This window comes from Sylvia atricapilla, chromosome 1 (assembly GCF_009819655.1).
Source record: "Sylvia atricapilla isolate bSylAtr1 chromosome 1, bSylAtr1.pri, whole genome shotgun sequence".
NCBI classification, from domain to species: Eukaryota; Metazoa; Chordata; class Aves; order Passeriformes; family Sylviidae; genus Sylvia; species Sylvia atricapilla.
In genome coordinates this window covers 31248817-31265611 of record NC_089140.1, presented here as the reverse complement: position 1 = coordinate 31265611, position 16795 = coordinate 31248817, and the positions used below count along the sequence as shown (strand labels likewise).

Genomic DNA, 16795 nt, shown 5'->3' with positions numbered 1-16795 from the left:
GCCGCGGGCTGGACAGAAATCCTCTCACAGCACTGACAGTCCCACCGGCCCCGCGGGAGGATGAAGCCCCCGGGAGACCGAAGCCTTGGTCCTTTCAGAACCGCCGGAAAAGCTCTTTTGTCTGGCCCCGGTTGATGATTAATAACCCCCGGCACCGATCCTGCCCTCGCCATCGTCCCTGGGGAGCCGGGGGGCTCAGCCCGCCCGGTGAGGAGGGATCGGGCCCTCCCCGGGGCGCGGGAGAGATCCTGCCTCGGGACTGTGACCGTCTTAAACGCACATTTTACCGATACCGATTTTTAATCTCCGAATCACAAAGGGACACATTCTGTGCTCCTTAATAGAGCTCAACGCCCATTGACTTCTGTCCCATTGACTTCAATGGGAGTTTCGCTCCATTAAGGACCGCAGAATTTGGCCTAAACTGACCGCAATAATTTTGTTGCCGGTAATGGAGCTTCAAAGCCCTCTCTAATTAGCCGACGAGCAAGAATCGTTAAACATGCTGTACAGTTCCGAGTGTGCTACATGGCGGCTACGGAGCAGCTGAGCAATCCCCTTCAGACCTAAAGAAGCTTGGAAACCGTGTTCAGCGAAAATTCCAACTTTTCGGCCACAACTTGGGGACAAGGGTGTGTGACGAATCACTTGATATTCTGCTGCGTTAGTGTCCGAGCCTAGGAAAGAGACACTCTGAAAAGTTATGGAAGATCTGATCATACACTCGGCTTTTGCCCCCCTTCAGAGACGCATTTAAAGAATCGTAGAATACCCTGCTGCTCTTATTTCTCAAAGATAAACTAAATAAATTGTGTTTATCCTTAGCCTGGAGCAATCCTAAATCCCGGAGTGCCTCCGAGCAGTGAGCAGCTGTAGTTTGGGCTGGGATGATCTTCACTACGATCAGGCACCTTCACGTCTAGCTTTATGACTAGCACTTTTCTCAGTACGGGGGCGTGGGTAGAGGGGAAACACGACAGAAACAAATTCAATCCACTTTAGCTGAATTCATGTGTAAAGGCACTTTCATCGCACGACGCTCCTGCCGTTGGTGGGCACAAACTCCTTCCTCTATTCAGCAGCTGTAGATCCAGCAGTGTGAACAAATATTTCGCCTATATTTAAAATTAATAACCTGTTACACAGGTACATTTTAATCCCTGCAAACTGTCTAATATAGGTAAATTTTAAACCGGAAAAAAGGCATTTTCCTCTGGAGACCAAATACTGAAGCAGTGAGAACGGAGTAAAGGCTTGCAATCCTTCAAGGTGAAATGCAGAAAGAAGAAAATAATGATTGCTAAATAGCATAAACTTCTCAGTCGATTCATTAAATTCTCTCTACGAACTAATCATATGAGGGGGGAAAAAACCCTCCCGAAAACGCTAGGCATGTCCAGTATATTTGTAATCTATGTCTAAAAAAAAAAAAAAAAAAAAAAAAAAAAAAAAAAAAAAAAAAAAAAAAGGTTTCGGAAGTTTTGGTCAGTATTCTAGGCAAAATATGCTCAACAGATGATAGTGGAGATGCAGCCAGAAAACAACTCCAGCTATTTAAACTGCCAAATGAGACATAAAGCTGCATTGTAAAAATCATCTGGAAAACAGGTTTTCCTATTGAAGTCGCTATGTGTTAATTACTGTGATCTGGAAGAGCTTGTATCTAAACGCCTGGAAGCCGACTTTCACCCCGCATATGTAAATGAAGAAAGTGCTGAATCTAAGCCAGAGGGTTCATGTTCGGATTCATTTCCGTGCATGCCTAGACATTAATATGTGTTCATGTAGGGTTCGTACAGTACGAGGTGTTATTTCCTTATAAAGAAACACCAGGTCTCGCTTTCCATTCTCCTTACAAAATTATTCGCATTATTTATGCTACATTGAGCGATCTAATTTCTTCGTGATAGTCAGCTAATTGCTCTGGCAGGTAATTAGAAGCGGTTTACAACGCAAAGGGCTTTTGCGGTGGCCCTCGGATTATTAAGTTGCTCTGTAAATTATACCATATTTTCCGAAGAGAGGGAGGGGGAAGAGGCTTTTGAGAAGTTCTTCTGCTGCGATCAGAGCTGAGACACGTCCCTGTCCACCCCCCAACACTTAAAAAAATGGGGGGATGGGGCTCTTCCAGGGCTCGGAGTCGGATTATTCTCAAGCACGCGATCTGAAGCCCATTTTGTTCGTGCTCACTGGTCCAGAATAACTTGGCCATAATGGCCGGGAATGGGCCAGGTCTGCAGCAAGCTTCCTGCGCCCTGGCAGCATCCAGCAGGCATGTGGGAAAAGAATGGCTTAAATGGGGACATCTGCTCAGTGTTGCTCATCTCGCTCCTGCAGCCAGGTCGGGTTAAGAGAATAACCTGTTCACCACCTTGCCTCCCTCCCGCTGTTCGTCTGCCCCCCTCCTCCGAAGTTAATAAGGCTGCTGGGGGGCTGGGGGTGGGAAGGGAGGGAGAGAGGGGGTGACCTAATTGCTCTGCCATATAGGCAAATAACGACAGGGAAAGGTGGCAGCTACATTGTAAGAGGAACAGTAAATATATCAATATTAGGGTCTCTCAAGTCAAATCGCAGGAGTTCTGCATTCAGGAGATCGCTGATGTGAACTGAGTGCGTGAACGGACGAGGGCAAAACCTTCCTGGCACAGTGCTTAGAAGGTACATCTTTCCCGGAAGACCAGTGGTTCTTCCACTCCACAAACGGCAGCAAGCAAAAAATGTTTAATTTTTTTTTTCCAGATTGACACTTCTGTGCAGCTGGGAGAACAAATACATACATACATACATACATACATACATACGTAGAAAGCTTTCCTTTTCTTTTATGTTCTCTGTAGGCTACGGTTTTGGGTGGTTTAGGATTTGCATATGCGAGTGTCTGTCACACACATTTATATACACGCACATATCCACAGGCGCCCATGTATATATATATATATTTATATATTTGTATGTTTGTATATAAATAGCATGCATTTCAGGGCGTGACCCAGCTTCAGGCAGCCTACTTAATGGGAACGTCCTGTCTTACACACCGATTTTCCAAACATTTACTATACCTTGGCACCCTCTTGAAAAGCTTGTACTATGATTTGAACACGTGTGGTTAAGCCATCGGACCCAGAGCAGCTCCTAGATTATTTGTAATTAAGCACAATTCCCAAAGTAACATTTATCTTCCCGAAACTGCGATTGCAATTGTCAACCGTCTGGAGGAGACGCGGGGTAATCTGGAAGCATTAGCTCCTCTCCTAACGGAGCAGTATGAAAAGAAATCAATACCGCTGAGGAGAAGAATTTAGTAGTTTTTAACTGTAAGTGGTGCCTGGGAGAAGGTGATACATAATAGGAAAAAAACCAGAAAGCAGCTTAAACAAATCTATTCTAGGCAGGACCGAAGGACCGGCGGCGGGGGCTCCGCGCTCTGCCCCGCCCGGAGCCGGCGCGCTCAGCCCGGGCGCTCGCTCTCCCCGCCGGCGCCTCCCGGTACTTACATGACCGCCCCGGAGCCGATGCGTGCACAGCCATAGCGTACCGGGAGAGCGGGGGTGGGGGCGAGGGGGGAGGGCAGGGGAAAAAACGGGGAGAACAAGGAGGAGATGAGGATCTGATCTAGGCGCACACCGGCGATGTAAACAGACTAGAGAGTGGATGTGAAGGTGCCTCTTCCTGTCTCTCCCCAGGCGTGCACACACCAGCACTTGCACGGTGTCTTCCCGGGCTAATTTAATTATAGGGATGTTTCGGAGACGCAGCTAGCTTTTTTTTTTTTTTTTTTAGCACAGATTCAAACAAACAAACAAACAAACAAACGGCGAAAGACACCGAAGTGAATCGTGAATCCCTATTCCCTTCCGCCGGCTGCAGACAGGTCGGCGTGTACCCTCTCCATCTCCAAAGTGGCTCAGAGAGAAGCCCGGGCTCTGCCGGGCGCCTCCCCGCCGGCTGCTCGGGGTAGCACTCAGGCCACTCAAGGCTGGGAAACGAGTGGCGGGCAGCAGGATGGGGAACCTGGCAGGGCTGGAGGGTACCCTGGGACACGTTTACACCGACGGAAGGAAAAAAACCCCGCAGAGCAGTAGGTGGAGGCGCCGGCACAGGCACACACGCACCGTCCGCTCCCGCCGCTCTGCGCCAGGTGCCCGGCAGGGAGCTCCGGTCTCAACCGAAGTGCCCAGTGAGGCAGTGAGAAAAACGTCCCAGGTAAAGCAGGGCAATGCGGAGGTGCAGATGGAGGTTAAAGAAAGACATTAACCACCCTCTTTGCTCAGTGGCCGCCAGGCACAGCACCGTCCTGACTGGTGGCCGTTTTGTCTCTTTTACGTCCCATTTCCCTTTCTCCTCTCCCCGAACAAGTTGAGCCCTGTGCGCCTGGAGAGTTGCTTGTGACCCTTCCGTAAATCTTCCAGGTGACAGATTCTAGGTGAAGGTGTCGGGTGAAGGGGACACCTCCTGGCCCCCACCTACCCAGGGCAGCAGCTGCGGAGCAGTGGGGCAAACACGGGGGCAACGCAGCCTTTTCCAGGGCACGGAGCCCAGGGAGGGCGAAGACAAGGCCCCCGCCTAGATGCTTTCCCCCGTGACCAGGGAAGCGGAGCTAGGAGCCGCTGGACGCTGAGGAGCGAGGCTTCCTCCTCGCTGGACGCTTGACAGACGGCGGAGCGGAGCCGCACCGCCTGGAAGGCGACAGGAGAGTCCGGCTCTCACCCGTGTGCCCCTAAATTGGCGTAAGGGTGGCGTGAAACGCTTTCCCTCTCTAATACGGACATCCAGCACACGGCGTGGTCAGCCTGCAGTTTATTCTTTCCAGCTGCGCCTTTTCAAATAGCACAGACTCTGTTTCCTCAAAGAGAAATTCCCCTCTACACCCCGGTAGCGCTGTCTGTAGACAGGCGAGGACCTCTGGTACAAGGGTCTATCCATCTCTGTCCGCTTGCCGGTCGCAGCGCGGAGAATCGGGATTTGCTCCAAGAAAATCCACCCCCCGTCCCGAAAGGTTAGCGACAGCTATCGTCGTGGGTAAAGTTCCGAGATTGCTAATCTACATTGTAGACTCAAGATGTTAGGTATACTTGAGCAAGTTGTTCCCAGGATGTAAATTAGGTCCCAAAAGCTGTTGTCCAAATCGAAGAAACAGAGAAATTAATCTGGGAGACTATCCATCATAGGCTGTAATAAAGGGAGCGACATGGATGAGACAGATGATATGATTAAGGAGCTGTGGTCGTTTTAATTAACTTTTTGCTGTCCTGTAATGATCAAACTGGTCAACAGACCCGGTCAATAAGCATGTTAATATCAAACAAATAAAACCAGGGATGATTAAAAACCTCCTGGTTTATTAAATTTGAAATTCAAATGAAATTTATGCTGCAGATGCATACAGAATGCTAATAGATTTTAGCTTTATTGAGAGTGGATCCCACAGGTTTTCAAGAAACGGCACGAACATTTATCTCCTCCCGTACATTAAACTTCAAATGGGGAAAAAAAAAAAAAAAGTTTTAATTAATTTCTGGAAAACCTCTCTTTGCAAGCTCTCTCCCCCCTGCCCCCCCCCAAATTATGTTGATGTACTGCACCCTTAAGTGCAGTGGTCAATAAGGCAAATGCAAACAAAATTGTAAGCTTGCTTAAATCCTTTGCCCAGCAGGCAATGTATACAAAGGAGGAAGGTTACAGATGTTTCCGTGTCGAATTCAGAAAATATCAGCTCACCGCTCTCAAAGTTCAGAAGGTGTTGCTTTTCCAGTTTCGGGGAAATTATCAGAGTGGCAGGAGGATGCCCACTGGCAGGAGTTTTGTGATTTCTGTTCTGATGTGTTTGCCTCTTTTTTCCTCCCTCTCAGTTGAGTTCCCTCGTAAAGACTCCCACGACTATTTTTACAACGAGTTTTTCATAATTTCCCACATGGTGCTTTTAAAGGAAAAGCGCACTGAAGATTAAGGATTTTCGACCCCAAATCCAAAGAGTCAGGGCAAACATCGGAGCAAACAAACACGAAAAAGATAAAAAAGAGGACACGTTTCCTCTGGGCAGACAAGTGCAGACAAAATACGGATGCGAATGGAAGACCCACCCGGCGAGGCTGTCCTAAAAAGAGATATATCACTAAAGGCTTCTACTTTCCCGGTGTATGGCAAAGTCTCTCAGACTTTCTGGGGCTGAAAGGAATGCGTGTCGATCTTTTTACCTAACCTGGCACACCACAAAATGCGATTTTGTGTTCCTCTAAAATGTAATACTCACGATGCTTGTTTTGCTCTTACGCTTTCTGGTCTATGTCTTAATAGTTCCTCCCCATCTCCAGCAGATAAAGAAAGTGGAGATAAAAAGTTAATAAGCATTCATACAAGGGAGTATCTTTGGGAAAGGTTCTTCCCCTCTTTGCGGGTGATAGTATTGATTAAATTAAACCCGAAATTTAAACAAGTGTGCGTTAGGTCTGTAAAATGAATATCATTATAGAAGGAGACCAAAGCAATGAAGTTAATTCTTTTTTATTTGTTAAACGGAGTTCCCTCCTTCCCCCACCCCTTCCTCCTTCTGGGCTGGCCTGTCACGCCTTCTCAACAGGCTAAAATCATTCAGAGCAGCTCGCAGAGAGAAACGCGACATTTATGGTAAGCGTCAGCTTTCAGAGAAAGAAAGCAGTTCATTAATTTACTTCACTCTTACTTCAAAGTATGATAATGTACATTACCCCCTTGATCAATAGATATGATGTACAGTCAATATCCCCACGACACGGAAACGGGTCAAAACCGAAGCCGAGAGAAAGAGGAAAAACATCCCCTGGGAAGCTAAGCAAAGCCGTGGAAAACCCGCGGGGGTGAGAGCACCTGAGCGAGCAGCGCCGGGTCGAGCGGGGTCCCCCAGGGATAGGGGGAGCGGGGTTTGCCCTTTCCCGCAGACGCCCCGGGCTGGGCGAGGAGCCGAGGGGAGCCAAGCGCTCACCTTCGAGGAGGGCGAGAAGGCGGCAAGCCAGCCCCTGATTGCGCCGGTGCTGCCCGGGTGGACTCCGCTTGCGCAACCCCACCGCCAAGAATCACGCCTGAAAGCGCAGTCGGCGAGGGCGAGAAGACAGGGAACGACAGGCAGCAGTGGCCTAAAGTGTTCCCCCCGCTCGCCGGGACAACGGGAGAAGAAGGGCTGACCAGAAGGGATCGGGATGGGGTAAAGCGGGGGGCTGGTGGAGAAACGCTCTCCCCAGTCCGTGCCGATAATCATAGTAAGACTGAGATGATGATGATATAAAAATTCAAATATAAACGGCTCCGTGGGAAAAAAAAAAAAAAAACAACAAACAACCCCAAAACCAACTGTTGTCGAATTACGCCCACGGGTGGTGGTGGGGGGCGTGATGGAAAGGGGCGGCCGGGACAAAGTATCCCGACCCGGGGTGAGCGGTCCCTGCGGACCGGGAGCGCAGCTCTCGCCGCTCGCCGACGTGAGTGCGTGAGGTCATCATCGCCGGCGGGGCCCGACGGCCGGGCTCGACGGCGCTGGTGACTTCACGCAGTCACGTCGGCGAGCGAGGCGGCGGTGGCGGGGATTGGCTGGCGGTGGCTCAGCGGCACTTCAAAGCCGGCGAGGGAGCTACAATTGTGGTGGAATGGGCGGAACTGATCATTGTATTGCACACCTCTAAAAAAAACACTGCCTCTGATTTATCAATATAAAAAAGATCCTCTGAGAGGAGGGCACTTTTGTGTGATGGCAACTTCACTTCTAGGGGTGAGTCTAAGGATTTTTTTCTCTTGCTGGTTTAATTGGTTTCTTTTTATTGTCGATTGGAGGGGGTTAAAATAACCCCTGTCTTGACCGGGGCTACCAGTCTCCTCTATTCAGCCTGGGGTTTTTTTTCTTTTTCTTTTTTTCTTTTTTTTTTTTTTTTTTTCTTTTTTTTCTTTTTTAGCCAAAGTACAAGTGAATTTAAGAGAAAAGCAAGAGTGAGAGGGGGAAAAGGGGGCAGAGTCACTTTTCAGTGAGCAAGAAAAGGTTTTAAGGGCATTTGTAGAAACAACCTACAGCGCCTGGGCTGTGCTGTTCCTGTGCCCCCGAAGAAGTGGCTTTCCTTCTTTACATGTGACTGCTGGAAGAAAAAAACCCCCAACCAACAAACAAACAAACAAACAAACAAACAAAAATTGCAAAACCCAGCACTACCGGGTCTTTTGTGTGCAATTTTTTTTTAAAAAATTGCAACAGATTGTGGCTTTTATTTCCCTTAAAAATAACACAACCCACCGTGTCTAGCAGGTACGTTCAACTCGTGTATGCATACATATTTACATATGTTAAGTTTATATATGTATTTCATTATCGCTGCTACGTAAATTAGGCTGATTTAAAATTAGGCTTAAAAAAAAAAAAAGTAGTAATTTGATAGTCTTGCGATTCTATATTTACGAAAACATCTCTACTGGCCTGAGGGACGGGGTCTGGCCACGTCTCGGGGAAAGGGAGCAGGCTGAAACGTAGCTGCCGCCGTGCCGGGGGCATCTTTAAAGCTACGGTAACAGACGCAACTTTTTTTCCCCTCTCTTTTTTCTCCCCCTTTTTTAACCCTTCCTGAGCTCCTTCGGGGGAGGGGAGTAGGATGGTGAAAAAAAGCCTCGGGAGGCGTTTGGAGGCAGAACCGCGGTGCCGACCCCAGCGAAGGGATCCTCCCGCGGGAGTGGAGAAACTTTGCGCCCGGGGCCGGGCGGCGGAGCGGAGCGGGGCCGGGCGGCGGAGCGGTGCCGGGCGCGGAACGCGGGGCGCGGGGCGGCGGCGCGGGGCCGCTCCATCCCTGACGCCGGCGGGACGGCCCTCTCCCCTCTGTGCCCGCAGGAGGAACCGCGGGTAGGCTCCACGCCGCTGGCCATGCTCGCCGCGACCTGCAACAAGATCGGCAGCCCCAGCCCCTCGCCGTCCGCCCTTTCGGACAGCACGTCCTCCTTCGGCAAAGGCTTCCACCCTTGGAAACGCTCCTCCTCCTCAGCCTCGGCGGGCAGCTGCGGCGCCGTCGGCTCCGGCCTCCCGGGCTTCGGCGTGGCGGGCGCGGCGCGGAACGGCTCCTCGGCGGCGGCGGCAGCGGCGGCGGCGGCGGCGGCCGCCCTGGTCTCGGACTCGTTCAGCTGCGGCGGCTCGCCGGGCTCCAGCGCCTTCTCCCTCACCTCCAGCAGCGCGGCGGCAGCCAGCTCGCCCTTCGCCAACGACTACTCCGTCTTCCAGGCGCCGGGCACCGCCGGTGGCGGCGGCGGCGGCGGAGGCGGCGGCGGTGGGGCCGCAGGACAGGAGACGGCGGCGCACCAGCCCGTCTTCATCTCCAAAGTGCACACGTCGGTGGAGGGGCTGCAGGGCATCTATCCGCGGGTAGGCATGGCGCACCCCTACGAGTCCTGGTTCAAACCCTCGCACCCGGGGCTCGGCGCCGGCGAGGTAGGCTCAGCGGGCGCCTCCAGCTGGTGGGACGTGGGCGCCGGCTGGATCGACGTGCAGAGCCCCAACGGCGCGGCCGCGCTGCCCGGCTCCCTGCACCCGGCGGCCGGCGGACTCCAGACTTCGCTCCACTCGCCACTGGGCGGCTACAACTCGGATTACTCGGGCCTGGGCCACTCGGCCTTCAGCAGCGGAGCCTCCTCGCACCTCCTCAGCCCCGCCGGGCAGCATCTCATGGACGGATTTAAGCCGGTGCTGCCCGGCTCCTACCCGGACTCGGCCCCCTCGCCGCTGGCCGGCGCCGGGGGCTCCATGCTGGGCGGCGGCCCCGCCGCGCCGCTGGCCGCTTCGCCGCGCTCCTCCGCCCGCCGCTACTCGGGGCGCGCCACCTGCGACTGCCCCAACTGCCAGGAGGCCGAGCGGCTGGGGCCGGCGGGGGCCAGCCTGCGCCGCAAGGGGCTGCACAGCTGCCACATCCCCGGCTGCGGCAAGGTCTACGGCAAAACTTCGCACCTGAAGGCGCACCTGCGCTGGCACACGGGCGAGCGGCCCTTCGTCTGCAACTGGCTCTTCTGCGGCAAGCGCTTCACCCGCTCCGACGAGCTGCAGCGGCACCTGCGGACCCACACGGGCGAGAAGCGCTTCGCCTGCCCCGTCTGCAACAAGCGTTTCATGCGCAGCGACCACCTCAGCAAGCACGTCAAGACCCACAGCGGTCCCGGAGGCGCCGGGGGGCCCGGCGGCGGCGGCCCCGGCGGCGGCCCCGGCCCGGGCGGCAAGAAGGGCAGCGACACCGACAGTGAGCACAGCGCGGCCGGCAGTCCGCCCTGCCACTCCCCGGAGCTGCTGCCGCCCCCCGAGCCCGGCCACCGCAACGGCCTGGAGTGACAGGCGGAGGCGCGGGGCCGTCGCGGCCCCCCGGTCCCGCCGCCCTCCCTGTCGCGCAGCCCCCCGAGCGCGCAGCCCTGCGGAGGGGACTCGGACACGTAAGTAGCTGCCACGGCTCCGCAAGAACAGCGCGCAGCCCCGCGGTCGCTCCGCTGCCCTCCCGGAGCCCCGCACGGGGCTGGCGGTGCGGCCGGGCCGCGCAACCCCCGCCACGGGGGCAGGGGAGCGGCTCTGCAAGGGCGGAGAGCCGCGACCCCCCATGGGGCGGCCCCGCCGCCGCCTCCTTTTCCCCCTCGCCTCGAGACCCCCCGCCTCGTGTTGCTCTTAGAGCGGAAAAAAACACCCACGTCCCCTCTCGCTTTGCTGCTGGAAACCGGCCCGTACTCCCTCCCTCCCTCCGCCGCTGGCGCCGGTACAGCCGCGGTGCCCCGGTGGGGCGGGCGGGCCGGGGCTGTCCCCGGCGGGGCTCCGACGGCAGCGCCGCCAGCCGCGCTCCGTGCCCCGCACAGCGCCGAGCTGACGCTCGGACCTGCTCTCTTCCCGGTACCTGCTCAGAGCCCATCTGCTCCCCGACACCGGAGCGGCAGTGTGCTTATTTCCCTTCTCCACCCCCCCCCCCCTTTTTTTCCCCCCCAATTTTAACAAATAGTTTACCTCTTCGGGTCCAAATTTCACTGCATTTGCCAGCACGTTTGTATAATTCTCGTTTGAGCAGGAATCGTGAAATACGTAAAAATAATTAGGTTGAAAGTCGTATATTTTTTTTTTAACTTCAGACAAATGGAGAAACACCGTGGGTTTCAAGCGAAGATGTATTTCCAATGCCAAAAAAGTGAGGCCGGGGGGAAATAGGAAAATTAAATATTTGTATAATGCATCTGAACCTATAGGTTTGTACCACTGGGGAATCGTTCTAGATTAGCTAACAATTAAATAAAACTCCACCAATGTATCGGTGTGAGGTGCAGTTGTCCAGGAGACGATTTTGTATAGTATTTTTCTTGTAAATTTCTTCCAGTAAATATTTGAAAATATATTGAAGTACACTTGAGCTTTTTTTTTTTTTTTTTTCTTTTTAATTTTTATTTCTCTCCCTGTCATGAGAAAACATTCTTGCTGCAGTCCTGGCTCACTGCATTTTTTTTTTCTGGACTTCTTTCTTGCAGTGTGCATCAAATCACACTTCAGGATATAGGTTTTGCTTGAATATTAATTTAGCTAGGCATACAACTGTAATTAAGCAAACAATATTTGATAAATGTTGAATGACATTTAATTTAATGGAGCATGTACTTATTTGCATTTGCTGGCAGTTCAGGTATAGTTACGGTGAGAGTTCTCCTATATTTCATAAAGTGGGTTTGCCACGACCCATGTATTAAATAAACTGTCCAAGTGAAACTGAACTAACGTTGGCCTATGTGTATTTCCTGAAAATAATATTGATAAATGTTAATAAACACTCCTGACACTACATTAGGGGTTTGCAATGCTGCAAACTAATTGTCTCATTGTAATGTTGAAATAATTTGGATATTTCACATTGAAATGAAAAGCCCTTCGCTGGAACATTTTGGATTTGCATTTTAAATGCATGAAATGTAATTGATTTTTATCTGTAATATTTTAAATGGTATTAATAAACTCCAGAAAAACATTCTACCTTAGGTCAGCCAGTTGTTTTTCTTCCTTGTAAGTCCATCGTTACAGTCAATGATTTACTTTGAACTCATATGGCATGAGTTGTTCTCTAGAGTTTCAGAGGAAAGTGAACATACAACCAACGTAAATTTTATCACATACTGAGAGCAGCTTTGAGGCATTAAAATGGGTACGTTGTTGTTCTGTTTCATGCTTTTAAAAATTAAACTAAATGAGAGACATTAGGTCTTTAAAAAAAAAAAAAAAAAAAAACAAAACATTTTTTACATTCTAATAGTATAGCCTCTCACAAATCTGAGTATGTTTGAGAAGCTGCTTTGCATATATCTCCTCCTTAGAATTATTTTCTACATCACACCAGATCCATTGTGAAAGGAGGTTTAATATTGAAATGCTGAGGGTAATTATTGCTTTAAAAGACAAAATAAAAAGTGGTCCTCCTCTTTTGTTTCGAGGTAAGGTGGTTGTGGCTGGGAGCGATGCTAATTGCCGTAGCGAGCACTAACTTCTTCAGGTCTCAGGGCTGGGAAACTTCGCGGTTGTGTGTGAAAACTCCCTTCTTGTTCGGGGGCGTTTTCCGCACAGGGCCGGGAATCTGGGCAATTTCAGGGGCTGCGGGGTGCTGTCAGCCAGCCGGTCCAGCGCTGCCGCCCTTGCTGTGTCCTTGAAATCTCTTCCGCAAGCTCTCCCTGGATAACAATAAAAATACAGTTGTGCCTTTGGCGTTTAGTTAGCGTTTCGGCAAACCCCCCCAAAACACCCAACCGAAACCGAAACCACCCCAAACCCCTCAAACTCCAAACATTCTTTTTTACCACCTTCTTTGGGGGGTGGAGGGATGGGGGTGGGGAAGCGTGTGGAGGTCGTCTTGTTTCTGCTGGGAAATCTGGCCTCTTGTGTTACCTAGGGAGGTGATGCCCGCTGTTGGGGTACTGTTGGAAAATCAGGGCTAGAGCATGTAATCTGCACAGCAGAATGATCTTTTGTGCACACATGTAAAACGCATGGCTGTTAGTAGTACCTTAAACAGCAGGTATTAAAAAAGCACAAACTAGTCAACTCCAGATGCATTCAAGATTTTGGTCCTCTGCGTGCTGTAGGGGTTAGATGGGACTGCTAACGGCCGCTAGAAACAAGAGTTGTTCTGGTTGACTTTTTCTGAGCTGCATTCGGATTTTTCTTCATTACAGATTTAACCAGGAGAGGCCTGCAAAGTTTGCTACTGAAACAAAGCAACAGTTTACTCTGATTTTGGTGGGGGGGGTGTTTGTTTTTTAATGCCATGTAAATGAGGTGGTGTAGCAGCACCTGATCGCCCAAGTGGGAGTGAGAGGAAGTGGTTATGTTACTTGGAAATTTTAGTCCTGATGAAATGGTCTGAGCACTTAGTAAAAAGGGTGATGGAGGAGAGGAAAACTTCTGATACTGCTTCTCGAATATGCACCTGAAAAGAGACCGCCATCAAAATGCTGTTGTCCAGGAGCTTGATGATTTCTTTAGGGCACTGCTTGCTCCATCTTGGGACTGTCTGGCAGTGGGATAGAGCCAGCACCAAAACTCATCCTTCACCCAGGAAGGAGCATGTGCTGCTGCTTTGGGAGCCACCAGTTTGGATCCAGACTGTGTGAGAACACACATATTTTTCCTTTCTTTTACCAGCAAAACCGAGCACTTGAAGGCTGAATAGCTCCTTTTTGTAGTGGATTTACTTTTACTAAACCCTTCCAGATAAGGGCATTGAGTTGCTTGATAGGAGCCGGGAACTTGTCTCTGCGTTGCGCAGATCAAGGTAGAGTTAAACTAGTTTGCTGACCTACAGGTCAAACCGGTGTCCATCAACTCACCTTCCAACTGCCTTCAGATGATTGTGGCCATCCCCGTTTGCTCTCTGACCTTTTAAGTCGCTTCCCTTCCAGCTCGTAGCAATGTCTATCGAATTTCGTGTCCTGCTTTACCCATTATTCCAGCTTTTTATTGTCATTTTCCAGTTTAAATTTTCAATAGAGCAGTGATGGGAGATGTGTGGAGCTGAAGCGATTTAAAACACCACTTCATTTTTGCCTGCTGGTAGTGCCTTTCCTGCTAACCTCGGCCTGTGCCTGACAAGACTAAACAGCAATCAAAAGGTGTTGACTTCTCCTCGATTCCTGTCTAGGAATGCGAAAGGAGAAAACAAGAACTGAAATCTCAAACGCTTTATTTGTGGATGTGATGGCTAATCCAGCCGTCAACACATTCACAGCTGTAAAGGAGATGGAGTGAGGATACTTGATGCAGTCCAACAAATCTTTCAGTGCGAGTGGCTGGAAGTAAGTATGCACTTGCCAAAACCTGCCACATTTCAGTTACATTCTGTGAAGCGACCTCTGGTTTAGCTTTGCAAAGAAGGAGCTGGGAGAAGGTGTGAACAAATTAGGTGAGCAGTTGCTCATGCTCTTGCCAGATTTGTGATAAAAGGACAAAGCTCTTTCAATTTGTTAGAATAACCTTATGTTTCTTAGAATAAATTGAGGTCTGCTTTCTCAGCTCACTCCATTACAATTTTTTTTTCATCATAAATATATATTAAAAATTCCTGAACAAGTCCATGGAGGAAAACACATTTTGCAATATCTGCTTTAAAAAGTAGAATACCAAGGTTTTGCTTGTGGTTATGGAATCGTTTTAAGCAAACTGGCTGTCTTTTGCTAAAGTGTATGGAAAAATTGTTACACATCAGGAAGGTGTGTATTGAGAAAAACTGCGCCATTTAGGACAATTACTGTGTTTCCTGTTCTATGGTTTTCTAACTGCCACTTGAAATTACTTTTTTAAAAAGGGGATTCGGGAAATAGAGGATAATGGCAAGTGCATAGGAGCTTTGGTGAGGCACTCTAAATACGGAGTAATTCCATTTTACACTTGTGGATTTCGAGACAAACTGGGGTCTTGTATTACCCTTTGAGATGCGCACAAATTTCCAAGAAGCATATTTATATTGCCTGCAAGGCCCGCTGAGCAGCTGAATGATGGACCAAACTCCTGTGAAGCAATCTTGGTCTTGGCAATCGGAGGATTCTGCTTTCCAGGCTGAACGATACTGCTCTGCAAAGTGCAAAAAGCAGGCAGGGATCCCCGACGCTTTCGCAAAGTCGGTGTCCCCGGGGAGGCGATTCTGGGAGCAGCCTCCGCTCCCGGCTGGAGCCTCGGGGCTGCCCTGTGGGTCGGGGACGCAGAAAGAAGGCTTGTGATCGTCCATCCCTTGTTATGGAAAGAGAGATGGTTGGGCGGGAGGCTTCTTTTGAACAGCTTTTGCTTCTACGGCGATGTCAAGCCTTGCAAATTTCTTTTGCGGGGACGAGGAAGTGTACTTTAAAAAAAAATTTTAAGTATTAATATTATTGCCGGCAACATACTTCGCTTTACGCCTGTCCTCATCCCTTGAGCCAGGAGGATGTGCATGCATGTGCCTATGCATTCAGTGCAACCTCCAGCTGTCTCCCACGCCTTACCAACTCCCCTTCCGCTGGCCATAAAGCCGGCCACTCGCACAGCCCGGCTGCTGCTGAGCAGAAGGCCCTGCACCTCGCCAGGACTTCCTCCCTATTGCTTCCTCCCCATTGCACCGGCGCTTCTTTGGAGAGCGATTCGCCGCCTCCCGAGTGCTCCCCTTCCCCTTTTGTGCCCCGGCGCGGACACACTCGCACACACGGCGGAGCGGAGCTGCCGCGGGCTCGCAGCGCCACCCGGCGTGTGCGCCCCGTCGGCAGCGGGACCCCCGAGGGGACCGAGCCGCCCCGGCGGGGCTGCTGGGCTGGGCCGAAGGGGAAATCCCGCAGAGCTCCGTGGCTGACCCGTGCCGTGCCCGCGGGAGCGGCGGGAGGCGCCGGGCTGGCCGCCCCTGCCCGCACCGCACGCGTCCTGGCACCGGGCGCCGGCGCGTCCTTCAGCCTCAGGGTGTTTTACTCCAAATCACAGCCAGCTCTCTGCCCCTGGACGAAGTGCCCTGATTTCCCCCAGGGACACACGCGACACTCCTTAGGACGGTAGGCTTGGTTTTTTTGCAGAACAAACGGTCCAGAATTCGTTTCTGCAGATGAGCAGCTCCACGCTTTTATGGGAGAATGAATCCCCGCGAAATCGTCTGGAAATAGGTGAGATGGGGAAGGTGCCTGCAGCCCCCCAGGTTCTGCCGAGCATTCCCGCGGCGGCTGGAAATGAGGCGGCCGGGGATTCCCTCTGCAGCAGGACGATGTCCTTGTCTCGGATGAAGAGACGCTGGAAATGAGAAAGCAGCCACTAGGGAAGGACTGGGAATTTATTTTAGATGTTTCATACCCGAATTCTTTCAAAGCTCCTGGGAGGGGGAGGTGACAGGGTGACAAGGGCTTTTGGTTGAGTTACTAAACTCATTTATGTCGTTCAACGCTAGCTCGGGGACATTTTTTTTTTTCCTTCCCTCGAGTTTATTGCAGAAAACTCTGTCCCGAGGAGACTCTCCAAAATACTTTCCTATATTTTGTAAATTTAGCTTCTCAGGGTAGCTCAGCTGTTCTCTTCGACTTGTGCTTTTGAAAGGCAGAAAGTGTGCTCCTGACAATTAAAATTGCTCCACAGTTAATTAAAGCTGCTCTGGGGTTAAGTTTTAGAAAGCACCATTTTGGTGTTTTTTTTTTTTCCTCCATCAAAATGTGTAGGGTGTTATTAAATTCTTACAACCCTGTTGGCACCCGGCTTGGGAAGCGCCAGCGGGGCAGCCCTGCGGGAGGCGCCGGCGGCGGCTCCCGGGACGCGGGGGGACGGAACGACGCGGTGACCATGCAGCGGAATGGGCACAGC

General features: G+C 51.2%; 1 protein-coding gene across 1 annotated transcript; it reads left to right on the top strand.

Moving 5' to 3' along the window:
- The first annotated feature begins 7702 nt into the window (after positions 1-7702).
- SP8 (Sp8 transcription factor) lies at positions 7703-10315 on the top strand. The gene is made up of 2 exons (XM_066318509.1): positions 7703-7738; positions 8837-10315. The coding sequence occupies exons 1-2, from the start codon at positions 7718-7720 to the stop codon at positions 10313-10315; spliced, it is 1500 nt and encodes a 499-aa protein (XP_066174606.1). The 5' UTR covers positions 7703-7717.
- The last annotated feature ends 6480 nt before the right edge of the window (positions 10316-16795 follow it).